Source organism: Camelina sativa, chromosome 13 (assembly GCF_000633955.1).
Source record: "Camelina sativa cultivar DH55 chromosome 13, Cs, whole genome shotgun sequence".
Lineage (NCBI taxonomy): Eukaryota > Viridiplantae > Streptophyta > Magnoliopsida > Brassicales > Brassicaceae > Camelina > Camelina sativa.
In genome coordinates, this window is record NC_025697.1 from 11,266,774 (window position 1) to 11,279,613 (window position 12,840).

Genomic DNA, 12,840 nt, shown 5'->3' on the forward strand with positions numbered 1-12,840 from the left:
CCACAAAATGGCTAAACAGCCCGCCACAAAGGCCACACAACGGCTAAACAGCCCGCCACAAAGGCCACACAATGGCTAAACAGCCTGCCACAAAGGACACACACGGCTAAACAGCCCGCCACAAAGGCCACGCAATGGCTAAACAGCCTGCCACAAAGGCCACACACGGCTAAACAGTCCGCCACAAAGGCCACACAATGGCTAAACAGCCCGCCACAAAGGCCACACCACGGCTAAACAGCTCGCCACAAAGGCCACACACGGCTAAACAGCCTGCCACAAAGGCCACATACGTCTTGCAAGACCGCCGCACACGACACACAATGACCCCATGGTCCGCCACTAAGGCCACACTAGCCTCTACAAGGCTCACAACCACTAAAAATGGACAAATTATAACTCACATAAAACTTTCCATTTTTAGAATTTTCCACTTCTGGAAACTTTCCTCTTTTAGCAACTACTAATGAGGAAACCTTTACCTTTTAAACAACAGGCTCGCGGAACTTCGTATCCTGAACACAACCTCATCTTGTTACTTAGTCGCAGTCAATGACATGTTCGGACCCCGCAACATAGCCATCTTGAGATACACTCTATCTCCAACCTGAAACTCAAGATCTCTCCTCCTCCTATCGGCATAACTCCTCTGCCGATCCTGAGCTTCCTTCATGTTCAGCTTGAGAACCCGAATCTTCTCCGAGGTATCCTGAACAAAATCTGCCTCGTACATGCCTCGTACATAATGGTGTACGACACGGCCTCCCATACAAAGCCTCATAAGGAGCCATGCCAATACTCGCTTGGTAACTGTTGTTGTAAGCAAACTCTACCAAGCTCAAATGATCTGCCCAATGGCCACCCCAATCCAGCACACACATCCTCAGCAAATCCTCCAACGTCTGGATCGTCCTCTCTGACTGTGCATCTGTTTGGGGATGATAGGCTGTACTCATATGCACCTTAGTGCCCATCTTTGCCAAAAATGCCCTCCAGAACACCGAAGTGAACTTGGAATCCCTATCAGACACTATGCTCGCTGGCACCCCATGCAACCTGACTATCTCTTTCACAAACTTCTTAGCCAAGACCTCTACTCCATCAGTCTTCTTAATGGCCAGAAAATGGGCCAACTTAGTCAACCGGTCCACAATGACCCAAATAGAATCAAACGTCCTGGACACTGGCAAACCCACCATCAAACATCCTGGACACTAGTAATCATATCCCACTTCCACTCTGGAATGGGAAGACTCTTCAGCAAACCACCTGGTAACTGATGCTCAGTCTTCACTAGTTGACACACATCGCACCTAGTAACCTAACTAGCCACGTCCTTCTTCATCCCGACCCAGTGATAGTACCTCTTGAGATCTTGGTACATCTTAGTCAACTCCTCATCCTTGGGCACACAGATCCGCCCATGCACTGATAGTACCATTAGCCGAAACCTGATACTCTGAGTCAACATCCTTTAAGGCATTTACCGGCCCGAAATCCTTCTCCTGAGCCAAACACACTCTGCTCAAAAAATCCGCTCTATAAGCTGCAACCAAACCCAACGGCTCCTGAAAAACCGCACACAAGCTCAACGCACTGATCTCCCCTACCAGATTCTCCAAATTCTGCTTTTGAGCCAAAGCCGCCTGCTTCCGACTCAAAGCATCTGCAATTAAGTTAGTCTTACCAGAATGATAAGCTATCTCCAGATCATAATCCGCCACCAGCTCCATCCACTGCCTCTGCCTCAAGTTCAGCTCGACCTGAGTGAATGTATACTTCAGGCTCTTATGATCTGTAAACACATGTACCTTTACACCATAAAGATAAGATCTCCAAATCTTCAGGGCAAAAACTACAACACCCATCTCCAGGTCATGAGTAGGATAGTTGTCCTCATGCTTCCGCAACTGTCGCGAAGCATAGGCAATCACCTTCCCATGCTGCATCAATACACACCCGAAACCAATTCTCGATGCATCTGTATAAACCAGATAGGGTTCTCCCTGCTCAAGCAAAGCCAACAGTGGAGCAGTAGTCAACATCTCCTTTAGGCTTGCAAAGCCTTCCCCACACTCCTCTGACCAGACAAAAGGAACATACTTCCCCGTCAACTTAGTCATAGGACGTGCTCTGCTCGCAAACCCATGCACAGACCTCTTGTAGTAACCTGCCAACCCAAGAAAACTCCTGATCTCTGTAGCTTTTTGCGGTCTAGGCCAATCCCTGATAGCACGAATCTTCTCTGGATCTACAGAAACCACATCTGCAGACACAATATGACCCAGAAAACTCATCTCCCGCTGCCAGAAACTACACTTGCTCAGCTTAGCAAACAACTTCTGCTCCCGCAGCTTCTCCAGAACTACCGTCAAATGTACTGCATGCTCTTCAGTACTCTTAGAATAAACCAGGATGTCGGCGATAAAAATGATGACAAACACGTCCAGAAACTCCTGAAACACGTTGTTCATCAATCTCATAACCGCAACTGGTGCGTTAGTCAACCCAAACGGCATCGCCACGAACTCTTAAACCCATACCCGTCCTTTCTACTTGACGCACCACACCGACGCTCCCCACGGTGAAGTGAGAAGACGTAAGAATCCCCTTATTCCTTCCTCAGCTCTTCTAGACTAATAATCAAGTATGCTGATATCAATTCACCACCACCAGGATATAAACACCTCTTGTCCATCCAAGAAGCTCTAGTAACTTGTCTCTTAAGGAAACTTCCACAAGATAGCTTATTACAAAATTAGCTTCCCGCTTAGCAATTCTCCACAACAAATCATCAATACGAGCGTAATAAAACAAACAAGTACCATACGTTCGCATATTCTGATTCACCGCATCGAATGCTTTGCAAGCCGCCAACTCAAACCACTTGCCTTGTTTTCCCTCAACAAGCTTACCAAAACCTTGAATCTAGCAACCCTGTCCATCTCCAATGAACATAAACCAAAATCGTCGCAACGATTAGATTATCCTGCCATAAAGGCTTCTCGTGAACTTATGTATCTGGCAACCATGCCTTTCCCGGCTCAAACCTTCTGCAACTCCCCTTCTCGGGACTCCAGCACCACCGACCTCCCAATCCTGGCGCAACAGCCACACATTCATAATCGCTCTGGCCGTAAAACCCTGACCCATAGGTCAACACATCCAAAACCCAAGATTAAACAACCATCACTCTCTCGGGGTCTACACTCAGTCGTTATGTTTATACTCACGTCTTTGGCATTGATTGCTCCCAACTTTTCACCCTTAGGTCGCAACCTTCGAGCCATACCGATCTCACTCTCAGAACACCGTCTTCGAGTTATACCGTCTCACTCTTGGACCATAATACTCAAGATCTCGTTATCAGAGGAACTAATCATCCCCTCAGGAGAACATCATCCCCTCTGCCACTCTTGGAGCCCACAGCCCCTCGAGCTATCGGTATTCTGGGAAAACCCCCATCCCTTCAGGAGCAACAATCCTTAACGACTATAAACATCTTCTGACCAAAAGTATCTCCTGTGGTCCAAGTATAACATTGCAATGTTACACCTGCCCACTCAACTTATAACAACCAACTGGATTAACCACCAAACCAAACAGCAGAAAATCTGCTCCAAAAACATATGTCCACCTATCCGCCTCTCCAGGCTTGATACCTCTCGCGAAGAATCTCGCACCGGTCATCTACAACTGCTCCATCCTCCTAACAAAAGATGGATAGTCCTCAACATCCACAGCCCTTGGCTGCACCCCGCCATATGCGGTACAACTGGAGCCTGCACTGGTACCCCTCTCGGTAACCGCTCCCACAGCACGCCAACAGATCCGCCAAGCGATCATCTCGACCTTGGGCTCCACCTGCTGCAACCCCACACTTGAGTTCCCAGCAACCCCGGCAGACTCACCGGCTAACCCCCTCTGGTCACTCCTGATACGCTTGCGATCCTACGACGTACCTCCTCGTGGAACTGTGGACCACACACTCGTTGGCCTCGGAAACCTGTCCGACCATGAGCACGACAATGCCCACGACCACGACCAACAACTCAAACACCTTTAACCACTGCACTTCCAAGAACAGAGGCTAACAAACAATCTTAACATAACACAAAACCACAAAAACATAATCTCACCGTGGAATCACACTGTAGGCTCGAAGAGGATGTTCTAAGACTCCATGCCACACACAATTAACTAACTCACATAATCCATCAAGACATGAAATCCCAAACATCACAACAGAAACCTAGTGAACCCAAACCTAGAACCGTAAGGGCTCTGATAGCAAACTGAAACAACCTGACCCGTTTTTTATTTTTTAATTAATAAATAATAATAATAAATACACTACAGCTAGTGGTCCCATACCCACTAGCCACCTAACCACAAACACAACCAACAGCGGAAATAACAGATACCAATAACCAATACATAATCCAATCATAATCCAATAAACGATATTAATTCCAAATCATAAACTAATGATCCAAACAGCATAAACCAGAGAACCAGCAATCCTAAACAACATTCTATTACTCAACTCTAGCAACCTAACAGAAGCCAGACAACCAAGTGAACCACTAGAACATCCTCCTCTTCATTGCCTTGATTCCACGATCACACTTGGCCTTTACCTGCACCACAAACGCAAATTGCAATGCATGAGTATTTTATAAACACTCAGTAAGGCAAGTCTCCCATCTACTGGGCTATACACACAAGCAATAGAGTCATCTCTAACCATCAATAAACAATCAACAATCAACAATAACAAACCAGGACTCAGCATCGACCGACACCAACATGCATCGACCGACACCGATAGGAGGTTGCGTCGACTGACGCAAGATCTGCATCGATCGATGCAAGGTTAACTTGCATCGATCGATGCAAGGTTAACTTGCATCGACCAATGCTCCCATTGCATCGACCGATGCATGCTCAACATAGCACGAAAACCCTAGATTTTACGCGCCGTCCTCGCATCTGCATTGACCAACGCACAGTGTGCATCGACCGATGCAATGCCGAGCATCGTTTTCCCCTGAAGCTTCTCGCCGGATCATCGTTCCTACAACCACAAAACTCGATCCCAAGCCACAAAAAAGCCTCACACAAACCTAAACAACGTTCTAACAAACCAAACAACACATAAAGAAACAGATCAGAGAATCTTCAGCTTAGATAAGCCATGGTCATGCATTTACCTTTGCCACAGAAGAAATCTGACCCAAACACAGGAAGAAAACGCTCCTAGGAAGCTCATACAACGATCCCAGCTACAGATCTCTATAGAAACAGCTTCCAACTCCTAGAAATCACCAAGAACACTCAAGAATACCAAGAACTCTTCTCTCTCTCTTTCGTTTCTCTCAAAAGCGGCCAAAGTCGACTAATGAGACAAAAGAAACGATTTAAGGGTTTTCCTTTTCCCTTTGCCCAAAACGCAGCGTTTGTTTATGGATTGCTGTTTGATGGTTAGAGTATCTCTATTGCTTGTGTGTATAGCCCAGTAGATGGGAGGATTGCCTTACTGAGTGTTTATAAAATATTCATGCATTGCAATTTGTGTTTGTGATGCAGGTAAAGGCAAAGTGTGATTGTGGAATCAAGGCAATGAAGAGGAGGATGTTCTAGGGACTCGATTGGATGTTGTGTGGCATTGCTAGGTTGCTAGAGTTGGTTCATTAGAAACATTGCTAGGTTGCTGGTTTCATGTTTTTCTGATGATTGCTTATTGAATTATTGTTATATTGATTAATGGTTATTATTTATTGGATTCTTATTGGTATTGGTTATTCCGCTGTTGGTTGTGATTGTGATTAGGTGGCTAGTGGGTATGGGACCACTAGTTGTAGTTATTATTATTATTATTATTATTATTTTAAAAAAAAACGGGTCTGGTCGTTTCAAAATTGTATTACAGTCGGGGTATATGGAGCATTTTTCGCAGTGATAATTTTGAACATGTTACTGTCTTGTGATTCAGACATAAGATTGATTTTTTTTTGGTTTCGAGAAGTGTTCTTTTAACTTTTCTTAGGCTGGGATTGGAGTTAGAGTTGAGGCTGTTTGTGTTGGATTCAAATTTTTGTACACAACAAAAACACAAGAAAACATTTTGATGATCTTAATTTTTTCCGATATTGTTCGTTTTTTATATAAGGCAAGTGTTGTTGGAACATGTTAAAAAGAAAACAAAATGACAAATTAGGAGGAAAACAAATCATGTCGAATCTAATTAATTCAGCTCAAGTACAGTTTAGCAATTGGAATCAAGCAAAGGGAGCGTTTGTAAAAGTGAAGCAAGAAAAGAGAAAAACAAAAGCAAAGCATCCTAATCGAAACCAAACCCAAACCAAACTTTTGGCACATCTGAGGTATTAGTAGGAGACAAAAGAACAAAAGAACACAAAAGTACATGACAAATGTGAAGTCTTGCTTTGCTTAAGATGTTCATAGCTTCAGCATGATAGCTTTCGAGATCTTTTTCAAGGTCTGCGACCGACTTCTCCACCTATTTCTTCTGCCTCGGTCGCTTTTATTCCCTCTGCCACCACCAACACCTCGGCCTCTACCATGAAGCCCGTCTCGACCACCTCCCTGTTGATTTTGTTGGCTGCCACACATAAACAATATGAATAAGATGATAAATCCGATGCATCATCCGCCCATATGAATCAATACAAGCTTCTTTTAACACTGACGTTGGAGGGCGTCTCATAGAAGAACCTGAGCCTCTTCCTCTTCCTACTCTCCCACCTCTAACTCCTTGACTGCAAGAATCAGTGATCCATTCACTTCAGCACAAACGCAAAACTATTCTTTTGTTAAAAAACAGACCAAGAGACGGCAACATACCCAATGAAGACACTCCTCTTCATCCTTCCTGATACGCCCAAAATTTGAGGATCACTCAGCCGGACTAAAAAGGATAGAAACTCGCCAAGGTGCAAGGTGCAACAAGGGAGATTTGATGGATTGAGGGGTCGCACAACAGTTGCAGAAGGCTGCTGATATTCTCAACTCCAATCACTGCTAGATATGACACACTAGTCCAGCAAAAGAAGGCTGTTGCTTGGATATTACACACCAAGAAACAAAGAAATGTTCTAGACAAAGAACAAAGAGATAGACTCTAAAATGAAAAGGAAAATTGGTTGATTATTCTCAAATGAGATTACATGAGTTTATATAGAGATAGAAAACTTGGTCACAAAGCCAAGTATTATTCTTGAAACTAAAACACAATAAAGATAGATAGTTGAATGAAGATTCAACTCTTGAAGTTTGTCTTCCCAAGGTGTCCTTCCCAAGGTTTCATTCCCAAGGTGAGTTGATCTCTATTTTCGTCACTCCTCTTTGACCACAAAATAAAGTGATTATTTTGGGCTTTCTTGGACTTGAATTAGGCTCAAAGTGGACTAGACTTGATAGGTATCATCCCCAATAGTTTTTTTCATGCTCTCTTTGGCCATAAGCTCTTGAATAAGCCCCTTTAGTGCATCCTTGAACTTCTCTCTCTTTCACTCATTGGTCCAATTTTGCTGATGAGAAACAAAATGGGTTGTACCATTTCTTCACTTTTGGCTTAATAGAAACAACATATGGTTGCCATACATAATTTTGGAAGCTCTTAAACCAGTTGGACCTAAAACTCTTCAAGTGAACAACTAGATTAACCTCCTTTAGCAAATGGAATGTATCGCAAATGGTTGTTTGACTGGAAGAATTGATCTTCAACTTTGTTCGTGTTGAACAATGCTCAAGGATCTTCTTGGATGGTCTCATGATCATATCACTTCCATTCAATCCGGTTACATTAACCCGAGCTGCAACAGGAGAAGCCTCAGTACTTCCACCCAGAATCTCCAGTCTCATAGGCCTTCCATCCAAGAGACCAAGAGTACATTTTTGCATTTCTTCATAGCTAGCATTGCATCACTTCTTCTCATAAACACAACTTCAGTCGAGCCCTGTATGACACAGAAAATCATATGTCAAAAATCACAGGAATGCACTAAAACAAATAAAACCAGAGCAAAAATAAAACAAAAATTACATTTGGACGCCCATTCCTGTCAAAGTGAACTGCATATCTTTTCAGCTCTCCAATCTTAGCATATAGTTCCTATAAACTTTATATGATATAAATTTTTACCATTCGTTCTTTGAGGAACCTAAGTATATATCAAATGATGACATTGTAGTGGGACAAGTCAATTGGCGTAAGCTTGACTCAAACTTTGTCACTGAAACTCTTTTCTCAAATAAAAACCACCTCTTTTTTTTTTTTCTTATCACACCTTTTTTATCGTTTTCTGGTGAGATTCTTGGTTTTAAAACTAAAGAATCAAATCAAAACTAAAGAATATGTGACCTATCTCTAAGCTTATCTTTGTAACTACCACACATTCAACTCAAAACATAAACCCAAAAAAGCAATAACTAAAAAGCAATCGAAGAAGATGACGATAACTTCAAAACAGATAACACAAAAACCCTTTCAAGATCCAAATCCGAACCAACGAATTTGAAATGATACCGTGACGAGATTGGAGGAAGATTGAAGTTTAACAGATCGAGGGACATTTAGAAGTAGGTCGCAAATCAGAAAAAATAATTTTATTCCTTCGATAGGAAACCTAGTCGGCAAATATCGTGAGTCACCATCTATTATTCTTAGTTGTATTAATTGTTTTAATTTAATTGGATATTCATTTTAATTATTAAATGATGTGTCACTCTCTGCTTCAATATAAAAGCTGAGGTGTCATGCTCTGGTGAAAAACATAGAAGTTTTATTTTATTTTCAATTTATTGAAAAGAACATTAAAATATATTTTTCTTATCTTTTTTTAGTATATGAAATAAATTGGTAGAGTTCTCAAAAAAAAAAAGTATACAACATAAATGTTCATCCTCAAAAATGTTACAAAATTTCAAAAATGTCCAAACAAATTCAACAAGAAACATTAACCCAAATTAGAAACGAATTAAATTTTAGTAATAACCAATTATTCATGAGAGATAATACCATTTATTCGTGTAATAAAGAAATTAAAAAAAAAAAAAAGGAATGTGAAAAAATAAATCAGAGCAACAATGTTTGTGACATAGGTACCTTTTCACAAGTTCCTCTCTATAAACTCCCAAATCCTCTGTTCCATATATACCCGGTCTTTTCCCCTCCGAGGCATATGCCGTTCATCAGGAAATATCAACAACTCATAGCGCTTACCAGCTTCAACAAGCGCGTTCACAAGCCTAGCAGTGTGTCTGAAATGCACATTCTCATCGATCATCCCGTGTACTAACATCAGCTTTTGCTTATCAGTCAGGTTCTCCACATGATGCATTACCGCGCTTTTCAGGTATCCCTCCTCCTCCTCTGAGGGAAGTCCCATGTACTTTTCTGTGTAGAATGAGTCATAGCCATCCCAAGATGTAACAGGAGCACCCGAGACAGCGCAGTTGAAGATCTCAGGGTATCTAGTCAAGAGTGTAGCTGAGAGGTAACCACCGTAACTCCAACCGTACACCCCAATGTGGTCTGGTTTAGCTAGACCTTGGTCTGTTAGCCATTTGGCTCCGGTTACTTGATCTTCTGCATCAACATATCCACAGTTATTCTTGATCCAAGATTCAAACTTCAGCCCACGTCTTGCAGTTCCTCTGTTATCAAGCTGCAAAAGATTTATAGAGATAAATATATCAATTCTAAAGCCTCATCTTTAGAGTGAACCTTCTTATTCAAGATAAAGAATTTGTAGAACCTTCCAAACTAAGATGCCTCTGCTTCTCAGGTACTGTGTCCTCATGTCGACTGTATTAATCCAAGAATCATGAACCAGCTGAACGCTGGGACCTCCGTAAACGCTGATCATTGTTTTATATGGAGGAGGACCAAATTTCGAACTGTCAGGTTTGTAAACCGCACCGTACAGCATTGTCTTTCCATCATTCGCTTGTATTTGAACAAACTCTGGAGGCTCAAGTTTAAGACTTTTCAGTAGTTTAGGAGATGTCTGCTCGTAAAGAATCTTGAGTACGGTTCCGTCGCTCAAAGAGCAAAGAGAAACCCGCGGAGGCGAATCAACTGAATCATGAATGTCAACAAAGTTCTTCATCTGGTGATCTAGCACAACTATATGTTTTCCTTTCCCATGTGTAAGCCTCGTCGGTTGACACCGAGATGCATCTCCAGCTTCCAGTTTTGTGCAGTAAAGATTAGTCTCACGTGGTCCATCAAGGGTTCCTGTGAAATACACTAGACTCATCTGCTCATTTACACCTGCTATTTGCTCAACCATCCATTCACCACTAGTGATAGCTCCAAGGCATGTCCCATCAGACTCATAGAGATACAAATGACTGAAACCAGTCCTCTCGCTGGCCCAAATGAATCCTCCTGAACCTCTCAACGAAGGGACATTCTCCAAAGGGGTAAAACAGTCGTGTAAAGTCACCCACGCGTCGGATTCTTCAATCAACAGTATGTTTCCTTGACCAGTGTTTATGTCAAACCTGATGATTTTAAGTCTACTGTGAGACCTATTCAGAACCTGAGCTGTGAGAACGTTTCCAGGCATCCAACTGACTCTACCAAGATACTCGTTCTCAGTATTTGCTTTTCCTCCACACACAAGATCCATCCAAGTCGTCTTCCCGCCGCCAGCTGAAGAAACTACCCCGAGACGGACAGTGGAATTGAGAGCTCCTGCAAAAGGATAAGCATGATCTTCTTGCGCCTCTGAACCAACCGAGCTTTTTCCCTGATGCATTATTCTGAACAAAGGAACCTGTGAGGAGTCAACTTCTGTATATGCGATAAACTGGCTATCTAATGACCACCAATAGCCATTTCTCCGATCCATCTCCTCCTGGAATACAAAAAGTTTTCAAGAAAAAGTTTCAGATATAACACACAATTTGTAGCATAAACTGTCACTTTCTTCTGAGATACAAACATAATGGGCAGTTTCCAGAGAAATTTTACTCACCTGAGCTATGTACTCAGCAAGACCATGAGTCTGCAGCAACAAAAGAAATCACAGTTAATTTTCCCGAGAGAAAGTTTAATAATAAGACCACAATAGCAGTCATGAAGTAAAGATTTACTTACCAGAGTACTTCCATTGGCACCATTTGTTAGCTGTTGTGTCTGGTTTTTTAACAAACTGTAGACATGCAACTCCGAGTCTCTTACATATGCAAGAAATAAACCATTGGGAGATAGACGAGGATCGATGACAGGAGAAGTGGGAGAACTTGGAACTATGAGCTCTGGATCTGGTGATGAAGAAAGGTCCTTCATATAAACCTAACCATGACCACAACAGAAAACAAAACATAAAAGTAAACCAAACTGAGATAGGTTATCTCAAGATTTTACAAAAAAGAATGTTACACGTAAGAAAGATCACTAATGCAGCTGATAAGATTCATACTATGAGTCATGAAGATCAGGAACAAACCCTCTTGCATATCTTTGTATCAACGATTGCAATCATAGTTTAGAGATTTGTTGAACAGATTTTCTAACTCTCCCAAAAGACAAAAGCCCCAACTAACCACTTTGTCAAAGACCTCTATAGTATGTTCTCCATCCCACCTATCCAAAGCTAGCTGATTTCATCTGTATTTACTAAAAAGTGACACACAATTCCAATAAAATTATCGAAATGTTGCAGGATTCCTAACGAAAAAAAGGTACGATTGATTATAGAAGCAAGGGAATAACAGAACAAACCCCGGCAGGTAAAGGCACCATAATGAATCTCATCTTTGAGTTAGTCTTGACCCATTCATACCGAGTTACTCCTAATCCACGCTCCCTTAACCTCTCCCTTCTGAGTTTCTCTTCCGGTGAAATATTGCTCTCATCAACTCCACCATCAGGAGGACTAAACACCAAACTAGATTCACCTCTATTCACATCGAACCCGTACAGCCTCCTATTCAAATTCTCTTCAGGGCTAAACAAGTAAGTGATCAAAGAGTCATCAGGACTAAAGCTGACTCCAATTGGTGCTACATAACGCGACTGAACAATATCTTCAACCGCGAAAGGAACGTCAGTTTCAGGCATATCCGCCATAAAGAAAGAATCTTATGATTTCGATCTACGTCAACAGTCTGCAAGATATAACATGAAAAATCTTGAACATGAACAGATTGAGAAAATTTCAAAACTCAAAAGCATCAAGCTTTCTTGAATCACAAAACAAAATCTGACAATGTATACCAAACCCTTTTAAATGGTTGCACTACATTTTGATACATAAACAAGAAAAACAAAAAAACGAAAAAGTCAACTTTATATCGATGCTAATATATGGTTCTGCAAATCAAATCGAAATAAACAAAGACATTAATGGGTACTATAATGATCAATCAGCACCAAACGATCAACATGTCGCATGAAGGGAGAATATAATCTTTCCCATTGACAATTTGAGATAGAGATAAGTGAAAGGTGAAGGAGGAAGAAGGAGATTAGAGAGTTGAAGTTGGGGGTGGGCTTACATTCTGAATGAATGATCAGAGAGATTGCGAGATATGATGAAGTGAGTGCGGATAAGAATATAATCGAGAGGAACTGAATCAGCTATCTGGCCGTGTCATAGAGAGAAAGTTTTATGTTCGGTCTGAGGGATGATGAATGACTCACAACTTCAGCCAAGGTTTTGATTTGTATTTTTTTTTTCCCTACTATTCTATTATTACTTGTTGTTAGTCAATTAAATTTTAATAAAGTTTATTTTTATTAGAAAAAAACTCGATCATTCCATTTCGCTTCACATCAAGCGCAGTGGTGGAAGGCCACTATCA

The 12,840-nt window shown here is 41.7% G+C and overlaps 1 protein-coding gene across 4 annotated transcripts; it reads right to left on the reverse strand.

Moving 5' to 3' along the window:
* LOC104736441 (dipeptidyl aminopeptidase 4-like) lies at window positions 8,990-12,676 on the reverse strand. Of its 4 annotated transcripts, none has more exons than XM_010456419.2 (6): window positions 12,535-12,676; window positions 11,759-12,144; window positions 11,132-11,329; window positions 11,010-11,039; window positions 9,783-10,889; window positions 8,990-9,692 (listed from the first exon to the last, which is right to left on the reverse strand). In XM_010456419.2, the coding sequence occupies exons 2-6, from the start codon at window positions 12,104-12,106 to the stop codon at window positions 9,135-9,137; spliced, it is 2,241 nt and encodes a 746-aa protein (XP_010454721.1). In that variant the 5' UTR covers window positions 12,107-12,144; window positions 12,535-12,676; the 3' UTR covers window positions 8,990-9,134. The 4 variants fall into 4 exon arrangements, with proteins under 4 accessions (XP_010454721.1, XP_010454725.1, XP_010454723.1 ...); XM_010456423.2 differs by lacking the exon at window positions 12,535-12,676 and adding an exon at window positions 11,581-11,653 and having other exon boundaries at window positions 11,759-11,849; XM_010456421.2 differs by lacking the exon at window positions 12,535-12,676 and adding an exon at window positions 11,484-11,653 and having other exon boundaries at window positions 11,759-11,849.

Bases quoted from the DNA above. Each gene is read 5' to 3' on its own strand.
- LOC104736441 (XM_010456419.2), bottom strand. From the start codon at position 12,106: ATGGCGGATATGCCTGAAACTGACGTTCCTTTCGCGGTTGAAGATATT. The intron at 10,890-11,009 runs GTGAGTAAAATT...TTTGTATTCCAG, and splicing joins TTGCTGAGTACATAGCTCAG to GAGGAGATGGATCGGAGAAA. The intron at 9,693-9,782 runs GTTCTACAAATT...AATCTTTTGCAG, and splicing joins GAGGCATCTTAGTTTGGAAG to CTTGATAACAGAGGAACTGC.